The sequence below is a fragment of the Spinacia oleracea genome, chromosome 2 (genome assembly GCF_020520425.1).
Source record: "Spinacia oleracea cultivar Varoflay chromosome 2, BTI_SOV_V1, whole genome shotgun sequence".
Classification (NCBI taxonomy): Eukaryota; Viridiplantae; Streptophyta; class Magnoliopsida; order Caryophyllales; family Amaranthaceae; genus Spinacia; species Spinacia oleracea.
Window position 1 is genome coordinate 94141072 of NC_079488.1, and position 27816 is coordinate 94168887.

A 27816-nucleotide genomic window follows, 5' to 3' on the forward strand; every position below is an offset into this window, starting at 1 on the left:
TATGTGTCCAAATTTTAATGTAATCAGACAACAATATTGTCAAATACTCTAGAATAGAGTTTTAAAATAAACTCTCCTACCAAAAAATAATGTCGGGTTCAGTCGTCTAGGGGTAGGTTTGACACGTGTGATGAATATGGAGGAAAATAATTTTGTCTATGTACCCTTATTTGGTTCTTTTTTTAAATAAATAAGACACCGAATAGTGAATAAAAAATTTATCCATCATTAATTTTAATTAATTAGGAAAATATCTATAAGTTATATGTGTCTAAAGTATAATGTAACCAGACAACCAAATTGTCTAATACTCTTAGAGTTTTAAAATTCAAAGCTCTCTTATCAAAAAATAATGTCGGGTCAAGCCGTCCAGGGCTTGGTTTGAGGCGGGTGTAGATACACGGACGGGGATGAAGCGGGGTTAATTTTATTTTTTGCTTACGAGGCGGGAATTGGGACTGGGATGAGTATGACACCTATCGTGGTGACGGGCATGTGAATGAGAATTTCAGGTTGTGTTGAGGGACCAGCATCGCCCCGCTTCGAAGATATGTCTAGCTGAATAAAATATATGGTGGGGTAGGTGTTAAATGATCGGGTAATGATTTAGATGATTTATGAATTAAGTGGGTATGACTATCGAAGTAAAGAATGGATGCGAATAAATTTATGTTTGACATGGTTTGTTATGAAAGAGGAAGAACGTAAATCTATCTACGTGCCCTTATTTTAATTTTTTGAATTTGTTAAATGAATAAGACATGGAATGAGCAGTAACATACCGAGCAATCATTAGTTTAAGAAGAAAATTATCTATAAGCTCTATTTCGTTGATAATTGTCTATAGTTATAGTTTAGATATGCAAATTTAATATTCATATCATAAATCGTGCATCGAATGAGGCGAGTTTGAATCGATTGGATTTGAGAACACTCACCTCCTAATTATGTATGTCACTTTTTTATATTTTCATCAATATTATGGCTAAAACAATCAATTTTAATACTTCGTAATAAACTTATGTCAATATATTTAAAAGTTAGTTGAAAGGAAAAGTGGATTATTTATCGAATATGGGGATGTCAGTGGGTTTTTTGGGAGATCCCCCCGTGCATCCTTCCCAAGTGGGGCGGAGTTGAAGAAAGTTTGGTGGGTGACGGGGTTAAAAAATGAATTCGTCACAGGTGACGACGGGGCGATGGTGGATTTTAGATTGGACCTGTCTGCGTCGTTAATCTTCATCTAATTGATTATATATATATTTTAAAAAAACTCTTATAAAAAAAAGAGTTGAACCTAAGGATGGGTTTGAGGCGGGTGTGGGTATACCGGGGAGGGGGGGTGATGATTGGGGATGAAATTTATTTTGTACCTCCCGAGACGTGGATTGGGAGTGGTGGCTATCGTTCCTATTGTTGATGGAGAAGATGGGGAAGAGAATTGTTGGTGGATACGTGTCTGCAGAGCCAACCCCGCCTCAAGTCATCTCTAAATGAATAAAGTAAGTGGTGTATGTAGGTATTAAGTGATCAGGTAATGAGGTTGATGGGGTGACCGTGCGAGTATTAAGTAGGTATTACTATCCAATTAGTAAAGGGTAAACGAAATAATTTTATGCTTGACACAAGTGGGAATAATTTATTTTTTTATATATCTACCCTTATTTGTTTTAATAAATAAGAAATTGAATGAGCAACAACAAATTTATCCATCCTTAGTTTTAATTTGGTTAGTTTTAATTTGGAAAATATCCATAAGTACTATTTTGATGATATTGTCTACCAGATTTCATACAAATTTATATTTAGATGATTATATCGTGCATCGCACGGGTATTATACTAGTATTATACTAAAAGAGAGGAAATTAATGTGGTGATGACAAATGTCACTCATTGATTGGCCTCTCTTTTAATATTAATTAATTAATATATAATTGTTTTTGTCATATTTAACTTATTGTATTTTAGGTAACAATAACTGATATGGAAAAATAGATAAATAATTAAAAGATTCTTCAATATTTTTACTAACTTATATAGAGAATTTCCTATATATGTATACATAATCAAATTCTACACATAATCTAATTCAAACATACATCACATATGTTAAGTTAAGTATTTGAAATTTATACGGTTTATAAAAACCAATATATAACGTAGAAATTAGTCACTTATAACAAAAACTATCATATAATCTATTTAGCTTATGTACTAACCCGAAGTTTACCATTTATACGTTTGGCCTAAATAGTTAACCGATATTTTCCTGTTATTCTAGGTTTCATACGTAGTGTATACATAAATTGTCAGTTAGCCAATACAATTGATTCATCACCAGCTAATAATAGATTTGAGATATTTATACACACATTTAACATTAAGATATATTGTTAAAACCTTATATTTGACATACTTTCCGGAGATATTAAGTTTTAACAAGTGTAATATACATAGAATCTTAGTGCATACGGACTGTAATTTAAACATCTTACCTATAATAATTAAGTTTTTTTTTAAAAAAATGGTAAAAGTTAAAGATAAGAATTTGAACTCTCATATATTATACATTTGTCAAGACACTAGCTACAAATCTGACAAGCGTCCTACAATAAAATAATTAACATATTTCATAATTTTTTTGCGTAAAACCTTCTAATTACTTAGGGTAATAATCGATTATAATATGAAACTACATTATATCCCGTACATGCACAAATATTCTAAAGTTATTATTTGATCGGTCATGTTGTTTACTTCGTATAAAATATTTCTTGCTAGCAAAACTAATGTATGATTTCTAAATCTTGAACTTACATACTAATTTAATCATCTAATATGAAATTTGAGAAACAATTTCAATAATTTTTTTCGTTTAATTTTTATATTATTTTTTTCTTTGTTTTGATCATTTGGTGGGTAATATTTTAACATTATAATCCACTGAATGCAATTTTTGATAACCAATACTCCGTATAAAAAATATTTTAATATTTGAACTTTTACTATCAAATCAATTATTACTCCCTCAGTCCCAAATTAGTTGTTATGTTAGGTTATGATACATATGACAATTCATAAATCATGCGGAAAAACCATAAAGCCAGGAAAGCATATTATTTACACATAATCATTTAGCATAGTTTAGATGCATACTCTTTGTTGCGTGCCTTCCCTAGCTGCGCCCGAACCGAACAAGAACAAGTCTTTAGGACTCCAAGTGTCGTCCCTCCGTAGATAGTCCACAGCACGTCCGGATCCGCCTTAAGCTTGACCAACTAGGATCGCCCTTAAGGTACTTAGAATTTTCGGCACTTATAGGCAATTGTGTGACTGAATTTTTGCTCTCAAAAATCACTTTGAATACTTGAATACTCGATATAAATTGTGAGCATTGATCACCTATTTATAGGGCATGGGTATCGGATATTAGAATCCTACTAGGAAACGATTTAGTGAATCTGAATTAATCTAAAATTCAATCACTTAATTTATCTAGTAGACTTAGGAATCAATCTTATACGAATCCTAACCGATCAAGGTTTCGTACGCAAGCACAAACACACACGCAGGCGCAGCAGCCCACGAGGGGCGCCTTGCGTGCGCGCGCGCTGAGCCCAGGCCCAGCAAGTGCTCGCAGCCCACGAGGGGCGCGCGCCTGCTGGCCTTGCTCTCGCGTTTGGGCTTTGCTTGCTTTGGTCGCGCGCGGGCTTTGCTAGGCGTTGGGCCTAGCTTCGTGCTAGGCCTTGCGTCTAGCAAGCTCGTTTAATGTTTATTCGTACGATACGCTTCCGATTAAATTGCCGGTTCCGGAATTCATTTCCGATACGAACAATATTTAATATTTCCGATTCCGGAATCAATTTCCGTTTCGAACAAATATTTAATATTTCCGTTTCCGGAATTATTTTCCGATTCCGATAATATTTCCGATTCTGACAATATTTCCGTTTCCGGCAATATTTCCGATTCCGGCAATAATTCCATTTCCGATAATATTTTCCGATACGTACCATGTTTCCGTTTCCGGCAACATCTACGACTTGGATAATATTTATATTTCCGATACGATCCATATTTCCGTTTCCGGCAATATCATCGTTTCCGGAGTATTCATTTCTTGCATGTGACGATCTCAGCTCCCACTGAAACCAAGATCCGTCGATTCCGAATATCCATAGATGGAGTATTTAATGCCATTAAATACTTGATCCGTTTACGTACTATTTGTGTGACCCTACGGGTTCAGTCAAGAGTAAGCTGTGGATTAATATCATTAATTCCACTTGAACTGAAGCGACCTCTAGCTAGGCATTCAGCTCACTTGATCTCACTGAATTATTAACTTGTTAATTAATACTGAACCGCATTTATTAGACTTAACATTGAATGCATACTTGGACCAAGGGCATTATTTCCTTCAGTCTCCCACTTGTCCTTAGGGACAAGTGTGCATTTCCTAATTCCTTTGTCGCTCGATGCTTGCTCTTGAACATAAGGTAAGAGTTGTCATCCTTATTATGTCCAGAGGTGTTCCTCGGTTTCAGAGTTCAACTGATCAAATAAACAGATAATCATAGCCTATGATTCATCCGAGCACGGCCATGCATTTCACAGTTTCTAGCTCTCCGAGTGGCCTTGTACAACTTTTAAGCATCTCATCCCGATTTATGGGAGGACAATCCCAATCTTGCGATCTTGAGATTAGACTTCGTTTGATAGGTGATTACCTGAGCGTTCCCTTTATAGCCTCCTTTTACGGTGCGACGGTTGGTCAACGTCAAAGCAACCAGTTCTCAAACAAGTAATCTCAAATCACTCAGGTATTGAGGATTTAGTGTCTAATAATTTTAATAAAATTTACTTATGACAGATTTTCATCTCTTACAGTAAAGTTTCATAGGTCTTGTCCGATACTAGTCTTCCCAAAGTAAGTATCTATGCAAATGATTATGACATTGCCATGTCCACATAGTTCAAGAAACAGAACTACTAGTCATCTTGCATTCTAATCGTCTAACGTTTTCTATGCGTCCAATTTTATAGAAAACTCCGACTAGGGACCATTTTCAACCTTTGACATTCAAGTTCACTTGATAGACATTTCTTAGTCACAGGACTGGTCCTGACGGTCTATCTTGAATATATCGTCAAATTGAAGGGACTCATCATTTAATAAACCACAAATTAAATGGAAAAATGAATTCTTTTCATTTATTGTGAATGATCAACCAATAATGTTTTACAAAGATTTAAAATCTAAAACTTTAAAACATTAAACAGGGATATCAAAGCCATTCTCCAATATGCTTGATTCCCATAGCTGCAGTGTGCGAGTTGTGCTTCGCCTGCGGCAGAGGTTTAGTCAATGGATCTGATATGTTGTCATCAGTTCCAATCTTGTTTATCTCGACCTCTTTTCTTTCAACGAACTCTCGTAGAAGGTGAAATCTACGAAGTACATGCTTGACTCTCTGGTGGTGTCTAGGCTCCTTTGCCTGTGCAATAACTCCGTTATTATCACAATACAGGGCTATTGGTCCTTTAATGGAGGGGACTACACCAAGTTCACCTATGAACTTCCTTAGCCATATAGCTTCCTTTGCTGCTTCATGTGCAGCAATGTACTCCGCTTCAATTGTAGAATCCGCAATGGTGCTTTGCTTAGTACTTTTCCAGCTTACTGCACCCCCGTTGAGGTAGAAGACAAACCTAGACTGTGATCTGAAATCATCTTTGTCGGTTTGGAAACTTGCGTCCGTATAGCCTTTAACAATTAATTCATCATCTCCTCCATAGACCAGGAAGTCATCTTTGTGCCTTTTCAGGTACTTCAGAATATTCTTGGCAGCAGTCCAATGCGCCTCTCCTGGGTCTGACTGGTATCTGCTTGTAGCACTGAGTGCGTACGCAACATCCGGGCGTGTACATATCATAGCATACATTATTTAACCAATCAATGATGCATATGGAATCCCATTCATTCGTCTACGCTCATCAAGTGTTTTTGGGCACTGAGTCTTGCTTAGAGTTATTCCATGAGACATGGGTAGGTAGCCTCGCTTGGAGTCCGCCATCTTGAACCTATCAAGCACCTTATTGATATAAGTGCTTTGACTAAGTCCAATCATCCTTTTAGATCTATCTCTGTAAATCTTGATGCCCAATATGTATTGTGCTTCTCCTAGATCTTTCATCGAAAAACATTTCCCAAGCCAAATCTTGACAGAGTTCAACATAGGAATGTCATTTCCGATAAGTAATATGTCGTCGACATATAATACTAGGAAAGCAATTTTTCTCCCACTGACCTTCTTGTATACACAAGATTCGTCTGCGTTCTTGATGAAACCAAAGTCACTTACTACTTCATCAAAACGTATATTCCAGCTCCTGGATGCCTGCTTCAATCCGTAGATTGACTTCTTTAGCTTGCATACCTTTTTAGCATTCTTTGGATCCTCAAAACCTTCAGGCTGTGTCATAAACACAGTTTCTGTTAAAACGCCGTTTAAGAAAGCAGTTTTGACATCCATCTGCCATATTTCGTAATCGTAATATGCAGCGATTGCTAACATTATCCGAATAGACTTTAGCATTGCAACTGGTGAAAAGGTTTCATCGTAATCCACACCGTGGACTTGCCTGTAACCTTTTGCAACCAATCTAGCTTTGAAAACTTCAAGTTTCCCATCCTTGTCTTTTTTCAGTTTGAAAACCCATTTGCTTCCAATGGCTTGGTAGCCATCTGGCAAATCGACCAAATCCCATACTTGGTTTTCAGACATGGAGTCTAATTCAGATTGCATGGCTTCTTGCCATTGCTTGGAGCTAGGGCTCGTCATAGCTTGTTTGTAAGTCGCAGGTTCATCACTTTCAAGTAATAGAACGTCATAGCTCTCGTTCGTCAAAATACCTAAGTACCTTTCCGGTTGAGATCTATATCTTTGCGATCTACGCGGGGTAACATTTCTAGATTGACCATGATTCTCACCAGATTCTTCTAAAGATCTCTGAGTTTCATCCTGAATGTCATCTTGAGCATTCTCTAGAGTTTGTTGTTCGACTCGAATTTCTTCGAGGTCTACTTTTCTCCCACTTGTCATTTTGGAAATGTGATCTTTCTCCAAAAAGACACCATCTCGAGCAACAAACACCTTGTTCTCAGATGTATTGTAGAAGTAATACCCCTTTGTTTCCTTTGGATAGCCCACAAGGATACATTTGTCAGATTTTGGATGAAGTTTGTCTGAAATTAATCGTTTGACGTATACTTCACATCCCCAAATCTTAAGAAAAGACACATTTGGAGGCTTTCCAAACCATAACTCATATGGAGTCTTTTTGACAGCTTTAGACGGAGCTCTATTTATAGTGAGTGCAGCTGTATTTAGTGCATGTCCCCAAAATTCTAATGGAAGTTTGGCCTGACCCATCATTGACCTGACCATGTCTAGCAAGGTTCTGTTCCTCCGTTCCGACACACCGTTCCATTGTGGTGTTCCAGGAGGAGTCAATTCTGATAGAATTCCACATTCTTTCAGATGGTCATCAAATTCATAGCTCAGATATTCACCGCCTCTATCAGACCGCAGTACCTTAATCTTCTTGCCTAATTGATTCTCTACTTCACTCTGAAATTCCTTGAATTTGTCAAATGATTCAGACTTATGCTTCATTAGGTAGACATAACCATATCTACTGAAGTCATCAGTGAAAGTGATAAAGTAGCTGAAACCACCTCTAGCATTTGTACTCATTGGTCCACATACATCTGTATGGATTAAACCCAATAGTTCATTTGCTCTTTCTCCAACTTTAGAGAAAGGTTGCTTTGTCATTTTGCCAAGTAAACATGATTCGCATTTACCATAATCCTCTAAGTCAAATGGTTCTAGAATTCCTTCCTTTTGAAGTCTTTCTAAGCGTTTCAAGTTTATATGGCCTAATCGACAATGCCACAGATAGGTGAGATCTGAATCATCCTTTTTGGCCTTTTTGGTATTTATGTTATATACTTGTTTGTCGTGATCTAATAAATAAAGTCCATTGACTAATCTAGCAGATCCATAAAACATCTCTTTAAAATAAAACGAACAACTATTGTCTTTTATTAAAAAGGAAAATCCCTTAGCATCTAAGCAAGAAACTGAAATGATGTTTTTAGTAAGACTTGGAACATGGAAACACTCTTCCAGTTCCAAAACTAGCCCGGAGGGCAACGACAAATAATAAGTTCCTACAGCTAATGCAACAATCCGTGCTCCATTTCCCACTCGTAGGTCGACTTCACCCTTGCTTAACTTTCTACTTCTTCTTAGTCCCTGTGGATTGGAACATAAGTGTGAGCCACAACCTGTATCTAATACCCAAGAAATTGAATTAGCAAGTATACAGTCTATAACGAAAATACCTGAAGATGGAACGACTGTTCCGTTCTTCTGATCTTCCTTTAGCTTTGGACATTCTCTTTTGTAATGGCCTATTCCATCACAATAAAGAAAGCTTGATGTGGACTTGTCCTGCTTTGATTTAGCATCGCCCTTGGACTTTCCACTTTTCTTGAACGGTCTCCTTCTAGCCTTGAGTAAATCTTTGGCTTCACAGTCCAGTATTATTTCAGCCTTTCTGACAAGGTGAACAAATTCTGCAACTGTTTCTTCTCTTGGTTCACTTAGGTATAGTTGCTTGAAGCGACCAAACCTACTGTGTAGTGAATTGAGCAAGATAGAGACTGCCATCCTTTCGCTTATTGGTGTTCCTAGTAGACTTAGGCGATCAAAGTATGAACGCATAAGATCCACATGGAACCTCAGTGGGACGCCTACCCTCTGTTTAGTGCGAAGGAGCTGAACATGTGTTTCTTGGACTTCCATCCTATAACACCTGTTGGGAGAACTAACCTTTAGACCAGACATTGATTCAATCAACTCATGGACGTTCAGGTCCCTGTCCTCCGTGATTCCACGACAGATATCCCTCAGATTCTTGATGAGCGTAAAAGGTTCATAGGCTACAAACCTTCTAGCCCAATCATCAGGGATATTGTTCAGCATGAGACTCATAACCTTTTTGAGATCCGCATCCCAGGCGTAAAATCTCTCAGGGGTCATGTCTCTGGCATAGTAGCTTGGCATGGGATTGGTCAGTACATACTCAAGTCCATTGAGTCTGACTATTTCAACTAGCTTAGCTTCCCATTCAAGAAAATTTGCTAGGTTCAGCTTGACCATAAGCTCAGAACCCATGATGATGTTTTGATTGTTGTTTGCCATAGTTAAAACTACAATTGAAAAGAATAAACAAATAAATAACCATTCACAGTTTCTCTTAATAAACTTAAATTCTAGCATACATGCATAATTCAATGTTCATTAAGCATTTTATTCAAGTTATGTGTTCCGGCAGGTGTGAATAAAATGATTACAAGATCCTAAAATCATTGAAGAACTAAGCACAGTTTGTCGACTTAATCCTAAAACATCTTAGGTAAGCAAAAGCCTTTTGCTAATAGTCTAGAAACTATTCTTGGTTGATAGGTACGTCTAAGAACTTATTAGGTAAACCTATCGATTTTGCCACGACATAAAAGGACTCCTTACTTATATCGTTGAGTTTCACCAAAACTAACATGTACTCACAATTATTTGTGTACCTTGCCCCTTTAGGACCAATAAGTAACACCTCGCTGAGCGAAAACTATTACTAGATTGATGTAAAGGATATCCAAGCAAGTGTATATTTTGGCATGGCACCTTATAACTCAATTTTTAAGTTTGGAACTTAAGGCTCTTACTATGTTGGTTAGATTTTAAGTGAACTAAAATCCTTAATCATGCAACATAATCAAGCTTTTGATCTCATGCATTTTAAGACATATTTAAAAGCAATAAATATCTTAAAACATGCATAAGATAAATGTGATCTAGTATGGCCCGACTTCATCTTGAAGCTTTAACTTCAAAGTCCGTCTTGAAAATCTCCGTGGGAGGCACCATTTTTCTTTGAATAGAATAAGCTATAATTAAAACTAATTACAACTATTTGATGGTACGCAGACCATATTTGAATTGAAAAACAACTTTGGTACTTTAGACCAATTACATTCAAATTAATGGTACGCAGACCATATTTTCTATCCTATTTGGGCCATATTAGTCACTTCATAACCTGCAAAACAGTACATATACAATATATACCGTTCACCCATTCATTATCATGAATGACCCACATAGCTGGTTAGTAAAACACATTATGCATCACATAAACATTTGCAGCAATTAATCAAGGGCACCAATAATCTACAAATTATTCAGTCCTTATTAATTCTAATCAAGTTGTTTTAACCTTAAGGATTTGTAGACCTAATCAAGAGTTTATGACTAAAAAGGGCTCCCACTTAAACCAATAAATTCATATGCTTTACTAATTTTAAACATAAAAATGTATTTCTAGTCTAACCGGAAACATACAAATTTATTTAAAATTTAAAGCTCATGTAAATTTATAATTGAATCCATAAAGTTTAATTTAATTTCAGTTGTATTTAAATTAATTCATGATTTTAATTTTAGTAAAATAATTAGAATAAATAAAATTTATTATAATTACAATATTCAAAATTAAAATCCAAGAAAATAATTTAAATTATCAATTTTAAAATTAATTAAAATTACGTAAACTGAAAATTTCAAATTAAAAATTTCAAAACGATCTAACCGCAACGCAACAATCCCACGCATCGCACGCCCATGGGCCACACGCACACAGCCATCGCTGGCCATGTGCGCGCAGCCCATGCGCTGCCTCGCATCGCTGCTGCTCACCATCGCAAGGCATCACGCATGGTGCTCGCTGCGCGCGCCAGCGCTCGACGCACGAGCATGCTGCCGCTGCCCATCACTGGGCGCAGCGCTCGTCGCACGTCGCAACACGCACCCGCACGCCATCGCTGGGCGCAGCGCTCGTCGCACGCACAACAAGCACTCGCTCGCCATCGCTGGGCGCAGCGCTCGTCGCACAACAGCGCTCGCTGCGTGCGAGCGATCGGTGCTTGGCGCAGCACTCGTGGCACGCCAGCTTACGCTCGCTGCGCGCGAGGCTCCGCACGCTTGCGCGAGGCAGTGCGCGCTGTGGCGCAGCTCGCTTGCTGCCCACACGCGACTGCTGTGCCTTGCTTTCGCCCTCGCCCATTCGTTCATTGCACACAGCCCACGACACAAGGCAGGGCTGCTGCCTTGTGCTCGTGCACCATGGCCTTGCTCATTGCATTCGTGCCGCATGGGCGACGAGCTCCCTTGCTCGTCGTCACATGCCCGCACTATACAACACCCCTTAAGGGTAACACGTAGCGTCTATTGCTTTGTGCGTGCAAGTTATATGAGCGAATCGCATAAAATTTAAAAAATTTATATTTAAAATTAATGACAAATTAATAAAGAATATTAATTTCATAATTTTAGGGGGAAAAATCGAAAATTTAATATTCAATTGATTTCCGATTAACATGGATTCAAGTCTAGGTCATAAAAATTTAAAATTTATCATAAATTTACAATTTTTATGGTGATTTTTAATCATAGGTATCTAATTAAATTATAATTAATTATGAAAATCAAATTAATTCTAAATTATTCTAATTTTCAACAAATTAATTATAATTACAAATTAGATTGCATAATTAACAAGGCTAGGCATTCAAACTTGTTAAACATATACAGTAGGTCAATCAAAAATTCAAGATTTATCAACAAGAATCGCAAATATTTAATTTAACATCTTAAATTTACGAAATTTTGCATTCGAAAAACTAAAACCTCCGAAAAGTCATAGTTAGGCTTCGAATTTGAGAATTCTGGGTTCGGCAGAAAATTATAATTTTGTCAAAATTTTAGAATGCCTTTTACATGCGGAATTGACACAAAAATCACTCGATTTGGATGAGTAACGAAGAAACTACCGAAAAACTGCGTACGTATAATTAAATAAACGCAATTTGCAATTAATTAACAATTACGAAAATTAATCACCCCTTTTAATTCTTGCAAATTTGTAATATTTAACCATGTTCATGCAATTTAGATTATGAAAATAATAAGAGGCTCGTGATACCACTGTTAGGTTATGATACATATGACAATTCATAAATCATGCGGAAAAACCATATAGCCAGGAAAACATATTATTTACACATAATCATTTAGCATAGTTTAGATGCATACTCTTTGTTGCGTGCCTTCCCTAGCTGCGCCCGAACCGAACAAGAACAAGTCTTTAGGACTCCAAGTGTCGTCCCTCCGTAGATAGTCCACAACACGTCCGGATCCGCCTTAAGCTTGACCAACTAGGATCGCCCTTAAGGTACTTAGAATTTTCGGCACTTATAGGCAATTGTGTGACTGAATTTTTGCTCTCAAAAATCACTTTGAATACTTGAATACTCGATATAAATTGTGAGCATTGATCACCTATTTATAGGGCATGGGTATCGGATATTAGAATCCTACTAGGAAACGATTTAGTGAATATGAATTAATCTAAAATTCAATCACTTAATTTATCTAGTAGACTTAGGAATCAATCTTATACGAATCCTAACCGATCAAGGTTTCGTACGCAAGCACAAACACACACGCAGGCGCAGCAGCCCACGAGGGGCGCCTTGCGTGCGCGCGCGCTGAGGCCAGGCCCAGCAAGTGCTCGCAGCCCACGAGGGGCGCGCGCCTGCTGGCCTTGCTCTCGCGTTTGGGCTTTGCTTGCTTTGGTCGCGCGCGGGCTTTGCTAGGCGTTGGGCCTAGCTTCGTGCTAGGCCTTGCGTCTAGCAAGCTCGTCCGATGTTTATTCGTACGATATGCTTCCGATTAAATTCCCGGTTCCGGAATTCATTTCCGATACGAACAATATTTAATATTTCCGATTCCGGAATCAATTTCCGTTTCGAACAAATATTTAATATTTCCGTTTCCGGAATTATTTTCCGATTCCGATAATATTTCCGATTCTGACAATATTTCCGTTTCCGGCAATATTTCCGATTCCGGCAATATTTCCATTTCCGATAATATTTTCCGATACGTACCATGTTTCCGTTTCCGGCAACATCTACGACTTGGATAATATTTATATTTCCGATACGATCCAAATTTCCGTTTCCGGCAATATCATCGTTTCCGGAGTATTCATTTCTTGCCTGTGACGATCTCAGCTCCCACTGAAACCAAGATCCGTCGATTCCGAATATCCATAGATGGAGTATTTAATGCCATTAAATACTTGATCCGTTTACGTACTATTTGTGTGACCCTACGGGTTCAGTCAAGAGTAAGCTGTGGATTAATATCATTAATTCCACTTGAACTGAAGCGGCCTCTAGCTAGGCATTCAGCTCACTTGATCTCACTGAATTATTAACTTGTTAATTAATACTGAACCGCATTTATTAGACTTAACATTGAATGCATACTTGGACCAAGGGAATTATTTCCTTCATGTTACACTTACCTTTGCACAAAGTTTTAGGTGATAAGTGGTTGTTTGGTTATCAATTGTTATTTTATTGAAAAAGTATATGTGATAGGAGTTAGTGGGGTATTTTTTTTAATTGAATGAGAGAGGGTGTGGGGACAAAAAAACATTTAGTGGGAAGAGAGAGACAATATAATAATTGTGGGGTCATTTCTAATTCAGAAGTGTAACAACTAATCTGGGACGGAGGGAGTATAATACTATCAACTGTTTAAAATTTTGTGTCATGCATATAATAAAAACGGATATGTATAAAAACGTTAACTCTTGATTTAACATATTTAACAAGGTTGTCTCAAACATATTTTAGGCTCCATGTTAAATAACAAAATGAGGCCCTTGGCCCTATACTTTTTTCTGACGAGCTCTAGCCTATACTTTTTATTTTTATTCAAAAATATTTTTTTTTCACGTTCTCATTATCGTAATATTTTTACACGAATCAGAAATAATCATTTATTCCCCCACATAGAGTATTATTGAAGTATTAAGGGTATGTTGATTACTTTTGACTAATATATCGTAATCAACTATTTCTAATATCATAAGTTCAAGATGATTAAGTTTCCTTATTATGTTTGCAACAACAAAATTATTTTTTATATGTTAATATAAAATATTACATTATCATTTACTCTGTAACGTATATATAAAATTTCGTGCCAAATTAATGATATGTAGACCGTGCATCACACTTGATGATGGGCGAGTTTGGATTTTAGATAAGGCTGACGACGAAGATAAACGTGAATGATGGACTAATATTGACTAATAAATATAGATTTGGTGTTGGTGAAACGGTATAAGGAAAACATGTACCCCACCTTGGTGATGAAGCAAGTTTACATTTCCTGGATTTAGACCACGTACTCACCCAATCCTAATTATGCATGTCACTTTGAAATATTTTATCAATATTATACCTAGCTAATACAATTAATTCTAATAATGAAGTTATGTCAATATATTTAAAAGTTAGGTAAAGGAAAAATGGCTTATTTACCAAATATAGGGATGTCCCTATGTCAGGTTGTCGCTAGAGCTGGGTTTTTGGGAGATCCTTCGCGCATCCTCTCCAAGTGGGGGGGGGGGGGGGGGGGATAAAGGAAATTTTGGTGGGTGATGGGGTTAAAAATGTATCCGCCGCGGGTAACGGGGCGAGAATGGATTTTAGATTATACCCGCCCGCATCGCTTATCTTTCATCTAATTGATTATGAATATATCAACATTTTTTTGTTACTACTAACGTACATATTATAATGTTTATTTATTTATTCATTGAATCTAATCAGACAACGATTATCTAAGACGCCAGAACATAGTTTTACAATTTAAATTCTTTTACCCAAACAAAAAATGTTGACTCTAGGGATGAGTTTACATAGGTGGGTGATGTAACGTGCATGAATTTTACTTTGTACCCAACCTCTCGAGACGGGAATTGAGAGGGGTGGGTAGGCGTTAAGTGATCGAATAATGAGGTAAATGAGGCAAGTATTAAGTGTGTACGACAACCGAAAGAAAGGGTGGATGAGATAACTTAATGCTTGACAGGGGTGATTACTTTTTTTTTTTGAGGGGAGGTGATTACTTAATGCTTGACAGAGGATGGAAATAATTTTGTCCATTTACCATTATTTGTTTAATTTTTTTTAATAAATAAGACACTGAAATGGTCAATAACAAATTTATTCGTGAATGTTTTAATTAGGAGAATACCTATAAGAAATATTTTAGTGATAATTTTCTACCACATTTTCATATAAATTTATATTTAGATTATAAATCGTGCATCGGACGGGTAATATAATAGTTTCACCTAATAAATAAGACACTGAATGAGCAATAGCAAGTTTATCCATAGTTAAATTTAATTAGGAGAGTATCTATAAGCTTTATTTTGATGAAAATTGCCTACCAGATTTCATGTAATTTTATATTTTATATTATAAAAATCGTGAATCGCACGGGTACTATACTAATGGTTTTAATTAGTAAAGGCTGTTAATTCAGTTCAGGCCAAACTATTGAAGTCTGAAATTGAACAAACAAAAAAACAAACAGAGAACTAAAACTATTTAAAGGTGATAAATAATTTTCCTCTTTTATGAAGTCTAATTTCTATTAACACAAAACTAGGATTAAACTCCTTTTTTCAAGTTTGAGTTGTCCGTAAAACTGAGAAAATGCCTATATCCTGTAATCTGTATCAATGAGAAAACACACTCACTAGTCACTATTAGTCTGGTGCTAGAGCAAATCAAACAGCAGGCAGCCAAGCACCCGAAAACCAACCCATAGGTTTGGTTAAATTTGAGTCGAGCCAAATTTCAGGGTACGTTGTTCACATTCGACTTGATTAAACTTTCAGGTGTATGAAATAAATCTGGATAAAATATTTTTTTGTACCCACAACTAAATGAGGGTTTCTAAACCTCAAGTGACTTGTGTCCACATGGACGCAAGTGATCCAAATACAATCATCTTGAGTACCAACACATAATATGTCAGTACCAAAATGCAAAATTGATTAGAAATACCATCAATATAAGTCATATGTGTTATTATTAGTATTCACATAATTTGTATTGGTACTAACTTATTCTGTATTGGTACTCCAAATTCTGTATTGGTACTCATTTGTGTCCAATATGGACACAAGTCACTTGTGACAAAGACTTCCTCCAACTAAATTTGATTTAATACATTCCAACCATACAGTGTATTTACAATGATACCCTTTTCCACACTATTCTGTATGCAGGGCAGACAGTCGGCAGATCCCCTCACCTAGCCCATCCTGTCCACCATCTTCATCTAACTCTTCCTATAATTGGTCACATTTGAGTATTTTTATTTAATTTCAACTGTAGTAAATTAGTAATGTATTCTAACGTTTTATTTTTATAATTGCACCACTTTAGTTTTGACACTATTTACATCTCTTTTATACAACAGTCTTGTTAGGAATTTTTTTTTATAGCATTTTTTAGATGCAAGCTAGGAGCGATATATTAATAAATCAAAGTTTTTTTTATAGCTTTTAATAATGTATAACTAGTGTGTGGCCCGGGCGATGCCCCGGTTTCTACATTGAATAATTAAAATTTTAGATTTTTCTTGAGTTTAATATTTGACCAAAATACATGTATTTCATAAAGTGAAAAACATCCATCAAGTTCATCAACTACAAAGACACACTACGTCAGTTATCATGCCAAATTATTTTTCAATTATATCATCTTACAATTTGTATAATTTATTTTCTAGTGAAACTAAGTGTTTCAAATTAATAAACCCCAAATTATGGGAGTTACTATAGTTGATGTTTATGAGACTTACAACATCACATTTTTTCATGGTTGTCCTAATGCTTGAATTACTATTCTTTTAATATCAAAACAGTCCATAGTAAATAAAATGTTACATACAAATTTAGTTGTTTTAGACTTAACGTTAACATTTATTTATAGATTAATGTGAAAAGATAAAATACAATTGATGGTTGGTTAAGATGGTAATGAGAGCTATCATCTACACTCGAGATTTCGTGTTCGAATCTTGTTGTATTGATTTGACATTTTTCACTAACACTTTTTAATATATTAGTATAGATGAAAGCTAGATTGTAAATTGACAAGCTCGAAATGGTGCAATCATAACAAAAAAACGGAAGAAGAATTTATTAATAAGACATCAATCAGTTAGCATATGCCAACTATTTGTACTCTTTTAACGGTTTCCTTACACTCTTTCCTATATTAATTTGTTTCAATATTTAAAGCCTTTGAAGTGCCCACCACTTCCTCCCTTTCCTCCCATTCCATATTCAACTCTCTGTGTTTAGAAACTTATCCCATCAAATCTGGAATCATTCATTAAATAAAATCCAGAAAGAGAAAGGAAAAATCAAGCGGTTTTGAGAAGAAAAAATGAAGATCCAGTGTGATGTTTGTAGTAAAAAGGAAGCTTCAGTGTTTTGCTCAGCTGATGAAGCTGCTCTTTGTGATGTATGTGATGATAAAGTCCATCATGCTAATAAACTCGCTTCGAAGCACCAGCGTTTTTCTCTCCTCCACCCTTCTTCCTCTCAATTCCCGGTCTGCGACATCTGTCAGGTAATCTGATCACATGTCTTGGATAGTTGGACACCAGTACTGCACTTCTTTATAACGTATTGTGCTGATATTTGTTTTTTTTTTTTTTGTTTTTTCTGGATGCAGGAGAATAGGGCACTTTTATTTTGTCAACAAGATCGAGCAATTTTATGCAGAGAATGTGATCTTCCATTACACACAGCAAATGAACACACTCGGAAGCATAACAGGTTCCTACTGACTGGGATTAAGCTCTCTGAAGTTATTTCAGATAATATTACTATTAGCAATGGAAATGGATGTGAATCAGGTGATACAGTTCCTGATTTCAAGTGTACCAAGACACCTACATCAGTTTTTTCTGAAAAAACTCTGAATTCAGCCGTTACTAACAGCAGCAACAGCAACAGCACCATCAGTTCAAACATCAATCAGTTGAACTGTGGTGGATCAACTAGTAATATATCTGAGTATTTGATAGATATGCTACCAGGATGGCATTTTGAAGATTTTCTTGTTGATTCAGCTTCTCCTGCCCCCTTTGGTTTCTGTAGTAAGGTTTGCTACAAAAATCTCATTTTATTGTACTTGTTCATGCACTTAAAAAGATGATAATTTTGCCAAGTTGAGTTTTATGTGATTTGGATTAAAATTGTTTATATGTTTTGGTGGATGCAGAGTGGTAACAACCATGATTTAGAAGTGAATGAAGATGTGTTATCATTTTTCGATGTGGAGAATGAAAGTGATCAATTTACATGTTGTCCAACACAATCAGAGAGTTTCTGGGTGCCACAAGCAACAACACTCTGGAATGTATTTGGTCAGCCTTCAGAAATTCATCACTACAAAAATGGAATAAAGCCGCAGCAGCAGCAGCAGCAGCAGCAGCAGCAGCAGCAGGAGGCGCCGCCAAGTGTGACAACCATGAAAGTGAAGAGAAAATACTTAAAGGATGATGCCTTTACTGTCCCTGAAATCAATTCATCTGTAGGGTCTAAGAGAACTAGGCCTCTTTGGTAGAATTATGATGATATGGGGGGTGTATCTAGCTTGTATCTTGTGTCTTTGGAGTGTGTTTGTGCTCAAAAAATATCTCCAACTTTGAACATATTCTTTTATATTTTTCCCTGTCATACAGATCGTCTGGTCTGCTGTTATCACTCAAGGACCTAACACTCACATACTGCCTTCATCCCCCTTGAGAGGACTCGATCGCTTGACCACATAAAAATACAAACATAAAAATAAAAATAAAAAACAATTACAAACTTTGTGTGTGTTATACTAACATAACATGAATCAGCATCTTGTTTCAGCCAAATCTTGACAACTAGCTGTTGTGCCATTTAGATATTTCTTCTATCATATGATTCAATAAGACGGAAGCTTCATTAGAGGGCCGAGGGCGGACTACCTGCCGTTGGGAGACGCCCCTTAGCACTAGTCCAGCCCATTTGTTAGCCAAAAGATGACATCTACCAGAATTGATTACTCAATCGATTGTCAACTTCTTCGTGGTCGTAGGGATTGAGGTGTTAAATAGAGAGAGTCTATTTAACAAGTCTAAACGAGGTTCCATCTTAAAATCATATGACGATTAGGGAAGTAACCCTTTGGCGATTAACTTTCGGGAGGAATTGAAAATGGCTGACACGATCTCTTGCAAAAGTTGTATTACGACATTAGAAATAATCACATAATTAAGAAATTGTTATAGAAATTATCTCACTCTTACCATAAATACTTTACTTTAGATGTGTCTCATATATAAATATTTGCATTAGTATATCACTTTCCATCATTCACTTCATACAACATGTTGAATTCTAAATTTAAAGATATTTTAGGATCAAGATATTTGGGTACCTATCATAAAACTGACAAATTACATGGGTGAAGATTTTGTCATATGAAGGCAGCTCTTTTTGTCCAAATTGGTGCAGAATATGTCCCTCCAAGATTAGGACAGGGCAGGAAAGATGAACATAAATACGATAAAACTATTTCAATTTGACTTATTTTAACTTATTGGAAATTTGGTGAAACATTACTTTAAGTTTGATGGTTTTGTGAATTGCTACTTTTTAAAGAGAAAATTATATTTTACTACATTATAAGTTTGGTTTGTTTGACTAACACTACCATTTGCCCTTTTTTATTGATGTTTTCCGTGTTTGAACTCCACTACAACGGTTATTTAGTATGGCAAATGAACAAAACGACAAATGAACAGAGATATTTAAAAGAATAGAACAAATACACCGCGGAAAACATTAACGAAAAACGTCAAATGGTAGTGTTAGTCAAACAAACCAAACTTATAAAATAGTTAAATTTTAAAAAGTTTTTATAAAGTAGCAATTCACAAAACCACCAAACTTAAAGGTAGTGTTTCACAAAATTTCCTAACTTATTTCATATTTCTTATAAAGTAATTTAAAAAAGTCTATATTGTTGAGATAAAATAAACTATTTTTTTCATAAAATTTTATTACTCCGTATAAAATAAATTTAGTTCATATGAAAATAACTTCAAATAATTTCAGAACAGGAACATAATCATGTGAAACTTGTAATCACCATTATTATGATAGATGATGCTGATTTTGATAAAAATGAGATGAGCTCGCATATGTTTTAGCACATTTTTTAAAAGGGTGGGGGTGGGGTATCAGGTCATATTGTGAAAATGTTCCATCATTTTCATTTCAATAATATGGAAAAGAAGATGCTGTCTGCTCTTTTTTAGTAGCCATAATTTGATTTTAATTAATAAATATTGCCTGAATCTTAAGCTATATTTCCCTATATAGTATGTGCAGATCATACTTTGTTTTATACTGTTGATAATCTTTTTAATTAAAGTACTCCCTCCGTTCTTAAATAAATGTCCACTTTGGACATTTACGCGGGATTTAATAAAACTGAATTGTGTGTAAGAGGTAATGATTGAAATGTTTTTTTTTTGTAAAGAAAAAAGTAGATAACTGTTTATTAATAAAGTATATATAAAAGTGGATGTGGTGATTGAAAAGTGGTACACGTATAGAATGTGTAAGAAAAAGTAATAATGATTTATAGAAAAGTGAGAAAAGTGTGTGAAAAAGTAGGAAAAGTGTATAGAAAAGTGGGAAAGGTATATGTCCAAAAATGGAAACTGGACACTTATAAGGAAACGCTATTTATGAGAACTGGACACTTATTTAGGAACAGAGGGAGTAGTTAGTTAGTAGTGTGATCATCTTTTGAAAATACGGTTTTTTCATGAAATGCCCTGAGGTTTTAAAAAACGCACCAAATACCCTCGCCTGTTTCGATTCACATAATATACCCCTATTTTTTTCCAAGTTTGCACCAAATACCCCTTAACTGACCTTCCGTTAGTCCTCCGTTAAGTCGTGTTTATAATTCACAGTATACCCCTTTTTATAAACTTAATGCATAATATACACCTATTTTAAAATTAAGTTGCACTAGATACCCAAATTGCAGGAATTTGAATTTAACGGCTAGTTTTTAAACCTAGGAAGCAAAATATAGCCGTTATGTTCTTGCTGCCTATAAATGCTACTAGTGTTCACCTCACTTGCATACTTTCCCCTCTCCAAATTAGCCATGAGCTCTCATTCAAAAACCGAATCTTCTTCCATCCCAAATTTAGCATACATTAGAGTTCCTAATAAAAATTGCTATTGCGGGAGAAGATTTGCAATTAGGAGCTCGGAAACGGCAAAAAATCCGCAAAAGCTTTACTACAAGTGTGATCCTTGTGATAATTTCAAATGGTGCAAAGGTTTTCTTGAGCACACAAGTGATGAAGTTCAGAGCAAGGGAAACATAGATGATGAAAACAGGGGAATGCAAGAACAAAGCTGGGGAATGCAAGAACAGAGCAGGGGAATGCATGAAGAGTTGAAGCTATTGAAGAAGAAGATCAAACAACAGAAACAGCAAATCAATTTTGCAATAAAAATTGGTGTATTAATGTTTGCATTTCTGATTTGGATAGCAATGAAGTAAAGTTGTAACAAATTTCATGAAATAAAGAGACTTTGTTCCATAAATACTTGTTCAAGCAAATAAGCTTTACATAAACTGAACTTTAAGTGGACAAACACCACTGAACTGCACAAAAAGAGGTGTTCTAAGCATTTCACTATTTCCAAAAAATGATCTCTGCACAACTGTTTCCAAAAACTGATTCTAACTAAACTGATTCTGACTAAACTGATTTGACTAAGTTAGTTTAGCTTTGTGCACTACAATTCACAAAATATAGCCAACTGAGGTGACTATGCAGCTGCCTTTGACCTCTTCCTTGTGTTTGGTCCCCCATTTGATGTACTTGCTCCTGCTGCACCACTCTTTGAAGTGCTTGGTCCAGTGGCACTTGTTCCTCCATTCTTGCATGTTCTTGAGTTGTGACCAAACTCTCTACACTTTCCACATTTCACATTTCACATTTGTGTTCCTCTTCCCTTTCTTTGGTTCATTTGCCCCTCTCTTTCTCTTCTTAGCAGGTCTGCCAGATGGTCTTTTGATGGTTGGAGGCTGAATGGAAGGAAGGCCAAAGTCAGGCCACTGAGATGGATCTGCCATAGGATGAATATGTTCTGCATAGGTTAGCTTGTATGCAGCAGCCTTGAACCATGGGGATATGAAATCATGGGGGTTCATCCTTTGGTCATATATGACCCTCAGTGCATGCTTGCAGGGGATTCCACAGATCTGCCACTTCCCACAGGCACAACTTCTTGTTGCAAGCCTAATTGGGAAGTTGACATGTCCATCCCTAACCTCAAATTCACCCCCTCCACATGCTGTGGCATAACATAACCTGGACTCAGCTGTCCTCTCCTCTAACTCTTTCAATGCATATGCAGTGAGCTGACCTTCCTCCATGTCAACTGCGTTGTCAAATCTAGCCCCCACCCTCTGCATACACCAACTTCTGATTGCTGTACACCAGACATTAAACAACAAACAACGAGTTCAGGGGTATATTATGCATGAATATGATTAAACAACAAACAACAAGTTCAGGGGTATATTATGCATGAATATGATTAGAAGAGTTATACCTTCCAATAATGAGAAGACAGGCATGTCTCTGAAGGGCTTTGTGCATGCATTGAATGACTCCACAAAGTTTGTTGTGTTGTGATCACAACAAACAGTAGAGTCAAACTTATGCCTAGACCACTGCTCAATGCAGCTGTTCAAGTATGCAGTGGCATTTGCATTGTACTCACTGATCTTTTCCATGGCCTTACCAAACACATACTCATTGTATGCATTAGCAGCTATCCAAAAGAGCTTGTGGAATGCAGATCCACTGAAGCCATTGTTCTTACAATTCATGTATAGGTGTTGGCAGCAAACTCTCCTAGTTGCTCTAGGAAAAGTTTCTCTAACTGCCAACTCAACACCCTACACATCAGCAAACAACAAAAACAGGTTCATTAATATAGAAACATAAACATAAGAAAAAGTAAATATCAGAAAAGAGTAAATATCAGATCAGTACACATACCTTCATCCTATCACTGATTAAGGTCCAATCATCTCTGTTGCAACCCTCCTGCTCAAACATTTGCCTCAAACATCTCATGAAGTAGGTCCAACTGTCACAACTCTCAGTGTCTACTATCCCATAGGCAAGAACAAAAATTTCATTGTTCCCATCTATGCCAACTGCTGTCAGTAGAATGCCCTTGTAGAAACCACTTAAATGAGCCCCATCTATTCCAATTATGGGCCTACAACCCCTTAGAAACCCCCTGACTTGTGCAGCAAATGAGAAGAAGCAAGCTCTGAATTTTGGGTTCACATCCCCACTACTGGCCCCCCATGTTATAAGTGCATGACTCCCTGGGTTTGTTTGCTTAATCATCTCAGCATATCTAGGCAACAGCTCATATGCTTCAGCCCAACCACCATGCAGCTTTTCCTTTGCCATACTCCTGACCTTGTACAATAGCCTCTTTTTCACCCTCAACTGAAACTTCTCCTGTGCATACCTCCTCAATGTCTCCACTGGAATCTCTGGATTTGCCTCTATTTCCCCCAATATATGCTTACACAACCACTCAGAGGTCACCACTGGATTCTCCTCAAGCCTCCCACAAGTTCTGTGGGACCCACTGATCACCTTAATGGCCCAGCTAACATTGTCAAATAACCTACTGGCATGTATCCTCCAGTCACATGACTCCACTGCACACACTGCTGTGTACCTCCTATTGTCAGCCCTCTCAACACTAAGCCCAAACCCCTCCTGTATGCAGTAACTTCTCAACACTTCAAGAAATGTGGCCTTGTCATGAAAGATCAACCAGGGTTCTAACTTAATGGACCCATATGGTTGATCAGTCCATATTTTGCCATTTTTATAGGCCTTATCCATCTTTGAGGAACCATTTAGACAATCCTCAAACCCCAAATCAGGAATATCATCAGGAATCACCTCATCATCAACATCAGAATCAATCCAATCATTCAGAACATCCTCTTGTTCAGAATCTGATTCCTCATAATCAGAATCCTCACTCTCCTCTTCTGAACATATCTCACCAACATCAGCAAAAACCCCTGGTGTCTTAGACCTTCCTGTACCCTTTCTCCCTTTTCCCTTTCCCTTGGAAACCCAAGTTCCAGCCTTCTTAGCAGTGACTTTGTTAACCCTAAACCCCTCAGGTCTAGCTCTGCCCCCCTTCTTTTTCACTGGCTGAGCTTGATCAGGTGGTGCTTGATTGTTAGGCTCATCAGTTTGGTTGTTCTGTGGTGGAGTGGGATTTTGTGGTGGTGGTGGAGGGGTGTGATGTTGTGGTGGAGAGGTGGGATGTTCTGGTGGTGGTGTGTGTTGTTGTTGTTGTGGTGGAGAGGTGGGATGTTCTGGTGGTGGTGTGTGTTGTTGTTGTTTTGGTTGGGTGGGTTCTTTCTGTGGTGGGGGTGGTGGGGGTGGTGGTGTAGGTTGTTTGGTGGGTTGTTTAGGTGGGGTGGGTTGTTTCTGTGGGGTGGGTTGTTTAGCTGATGCCCTCCTTTTGGGGGTTAGTTTCTTAGAAGCAGGCTTATCCTTGCCTTTTGACTTAGAAGCAACATGATTTGTGTGTTTGGGTGGGGTGGGTTGTTTCTTTGGGGATTCTTGTGTTTGTTGTGGTTGAGAGCAACCTGGAAACACCTCATCAGCATCATCTTTGCTAATGACTCTCACATACTCAACCTTCATGTCCTCACAATCAACAACAGGGACCTCCATAGCCACAGTGTACTCCATTTGTTCCTGTATTTCCCTCAAAATGTCCTCCCTTTCCTGTTGTTTCCTCATTGCCTCTTCCTCCTCTCTTTGAGCCCTCAACAGTTCCTCTTGTCTCTCCTTAAGTTGTCTCTCTTTTTCCTTTCTATGATTCTCAATTGTTGCAACAACATTCCTAAACACCAATCCTGGTTTATCTGTTCCCTCAACCCAAATTTCAGCAGTGTCTTTACCCCAATTCCATCCCCACAGAAGCCTTAAAGTCTTATCATCATTCAATTCAACCTTACCACAAGGACCCTCAACATACAAGCTAAAGGTACTAGGCAAAAAAATATCTTGCTTAACTGATTCCTCAAAGATATCAAGAAACAACTTCAACAAACGATATTTTTCCATGTCTCCCACTCTAATATCAAAACTATGTGACCCATAACGTAGTAACAACCAAATAGCACTCATCCTAAAGGGAAAAAATAATGAAACTAACATCAATTATCATTCCAACAACCACAATTGACCAATAACCAACAAGAAATTTGCGCAATTTTTTTTAAAAAAATGACAATTTCACAAACCCTAACCCTAATCGATTTCGTGAAAAAAAAAACAAGTTTACCAGCAAAATTAAACAGAGGAGAAGAGATTATTACCTGGAAGTAGACTAACCAACTTTAAAATTCCCGTTTCCTCTTCAACACTAACTCAGCTGGAAATCGCCTCAAGTTTCTCCCTTTTTTGTCGCGATTGAAGCAAAATCACAACCCACGAACTCGCCTTTAAGGTGCGCAGCAAAATTCACAAAAATATTGAAGATCTACCCAGAATTTCTAGGGTTTGAGTAGGATTAGAGCTTGAAGAAGAACAGGGGAGAGGAGAGAGAAAGAGAAAAATTTGAACGGTTTTTTTTTTTTGGTCTTTCTGTGAAAGTGAAGGAAGTCAATGGCGCTAAACCAAAATTAAGGGCAAATAAGTAAAACACCACTAACGGCAGACTAACGGCGTTAGCTGACAGGTGCATGTCATGAACAGTACGGATAAATAGGGGTATATTATGTGAATCGAAACAGGCGAGGGTATTTGGTGCGTTTTTTAAAACCTCGGGGGCATTTCATGAAAAAACCGTTGAAAATAATATAGCAAATCATTCACAAGTCACAACACATCACAATTCACAAATGTTTCATCTCACTCTCATTATTCTCTTGGTTAATGCTTAAATTGACATGGCATACAATTTCCTATGAAATATCCCCAATACATTCTAAAGATCAATACTCTAACGTCTCTACGCAAAGCCCTCCCCCCGGGTTCGTTTTTTCGTATATCTGATATGTGTGGAAACACACATATCAACTAAAAGACAAATAGCTAAAAGACAAAAAAGGAAGTACCATTCATGTAAAAAAAAGTACCATTCTGTAAAAAAAAAGTACCATTCTGTAAAAAAAAAAGTACCATTTGTGTTTAGAAAAATACCATTTAATTTTCTTTTTGTCCTTTTTTCTATTTTGTCTTTTGTTCTGATATGTATTTCCCCATACATATATGATATGTATTTGTACTTCCTCTCCCCCCCTTCAATAAATGCATTATTATAACCTTTAGTATCTCTATTTATTTACTAGTAGCAGTAATAAAATGTTTATATCATGATAATATGAATATCGCTTGACCTAAATTCAACAAGTTATATAAATACTCCCCAACATTTATTTTTGGGTTTTTCTACATTATTTCTATGCATATTTTGTTTACATTGTACCCATGTGTTTGAAGTCGTCTATATTGTACTCCTGTACTTGTAAATTTAATCAATATTATTCTTGTTGTTAATTAACCTAACGTTAAAACTTTTGTTACTTTTTAAACAAATCAAGCATTTTCTATATTATAATCAACCTTACCTTTGTTGTTAGCCCAACAGTAGACACCTAGAAAGTATTATATGATTAAACTTTGCCGGTTTGGTTAAATGGTCCGAACTTTCTTATTTCAGAAATCTTTTGGGCCTAATCCAACTACTAAGCCCTAAAATCGGCTCAATTAAGCTTCGCTCGGTGTAACCAAACTCGAGCTCATTCCATCCATAAGCTCTTGATTAGCCAACAAACATTTCATAAACTTTCTTGGATGGATAGCCCTTCAAATAAGACTTTCATCCATATATAATAAGCTCAATTCCAATTTGTAACAAAAGAGTTATGAGTGGTTTTCTAAACCATATCATTTTCTAGAAGTGTACATGCTTCACCATTTGAGTCATATATCGGGTTATAAAAACTATAATCCAATTATTATAATTGGTTTAGAAAGAAGAAATCTATAGCTTTCCAACAAGCTATCGGGTGCCCAAAAATGAGCTCAGACACGCTAGATGTGACCTAATCAATCTGCCGCTTCTGCAGATTCTGAAAATCTTACATACCGGCCACGCATGAAGAAAACGTGGGCCCCTTGGTACATTGATGTGACGCTTGCTCCATGCGTAGCCCGCTTGCTTTCATTGAATATTGCCTAGCCGAAACAATATTCTGCTACCATTTATAAATATTTATGAAAATCTTACTTGGCGGCTAATCACATTTTACAGCAACAAAGTTGCAACTATACACCACAATAAAATGGTGTTGTGGAGAGAAAACACAAACATCTCCTTGAAAATGCCAGGGCTTTATCATTCCAAATAAATTTTGGAGTGATTGTATTTTCACTGCAACATACTTGATTAACAAGATGCCTCTCAAGAGCATCAAATTTGAAAGATTGTTCAAAGAACCTGCTGATCTTTCTCATCTCATGGTATTTGGTTACCTTTGTTACATCACTACATCTAAAGTCCACATATCTAAATTTGATCCAAGAGCTGATGCACGTGTCCTTATTGGTTATCCTCCCCACCAGAAGGCTTACAAAGTGTTGAACTTAGCTAC

At 36.7% G+C, this 27816-nt stretch overlaps 2 protein-coding genes across 2 annotated transcripts; one reads left to right on the forward strand and one right to left on the reverse strand.

Moving 5' to 3' along the window:
• Positions 1-17299: 17299 nt before the first annotated feature.
• Positions 17300-18761, forward strand: LOC110799933 (B-box zinc finger protein 20). Its single transcript, XM_022005215.2, has 3 exons — positions 17300-17646; positions 17752-18183; positions 18304-18761. Exons 1-3 carry the CDS (start codon positions 17461-17463, stop codon positions 18646-18648), a joined length of 963 nt encoding a protein of 320 aa, XP_021860907.1. The 5' UTR covers positions 17300-17460; the 3' UTR covers positions 18649-18761.
• Positions 18762-22062: 3301 nt separating this feature from the next.
• On the reverse strand, positions 22063-25992 carry LOC110780928 (uncharacterized). Its single transcript, XM_056836214.1, has 4 exons — positions 25537-25992; positions 23162-25346; positions 22710-23058; positions 22063-22586 (listed from the first exon to the last, which is right to left on the reverse strand). Exons 2-4 carry the CDS (start codon positions 25343-25345, stop codon positions 22063-22065), a joined length of 3057 nt encoding a protein of 1018 aa, XP_056692192.1. The 5' UTR covers position 25346; positions 25537-25992.
• Between the last annotated feature and the right edge of the window lie 1824 nt (positions 25993-27816).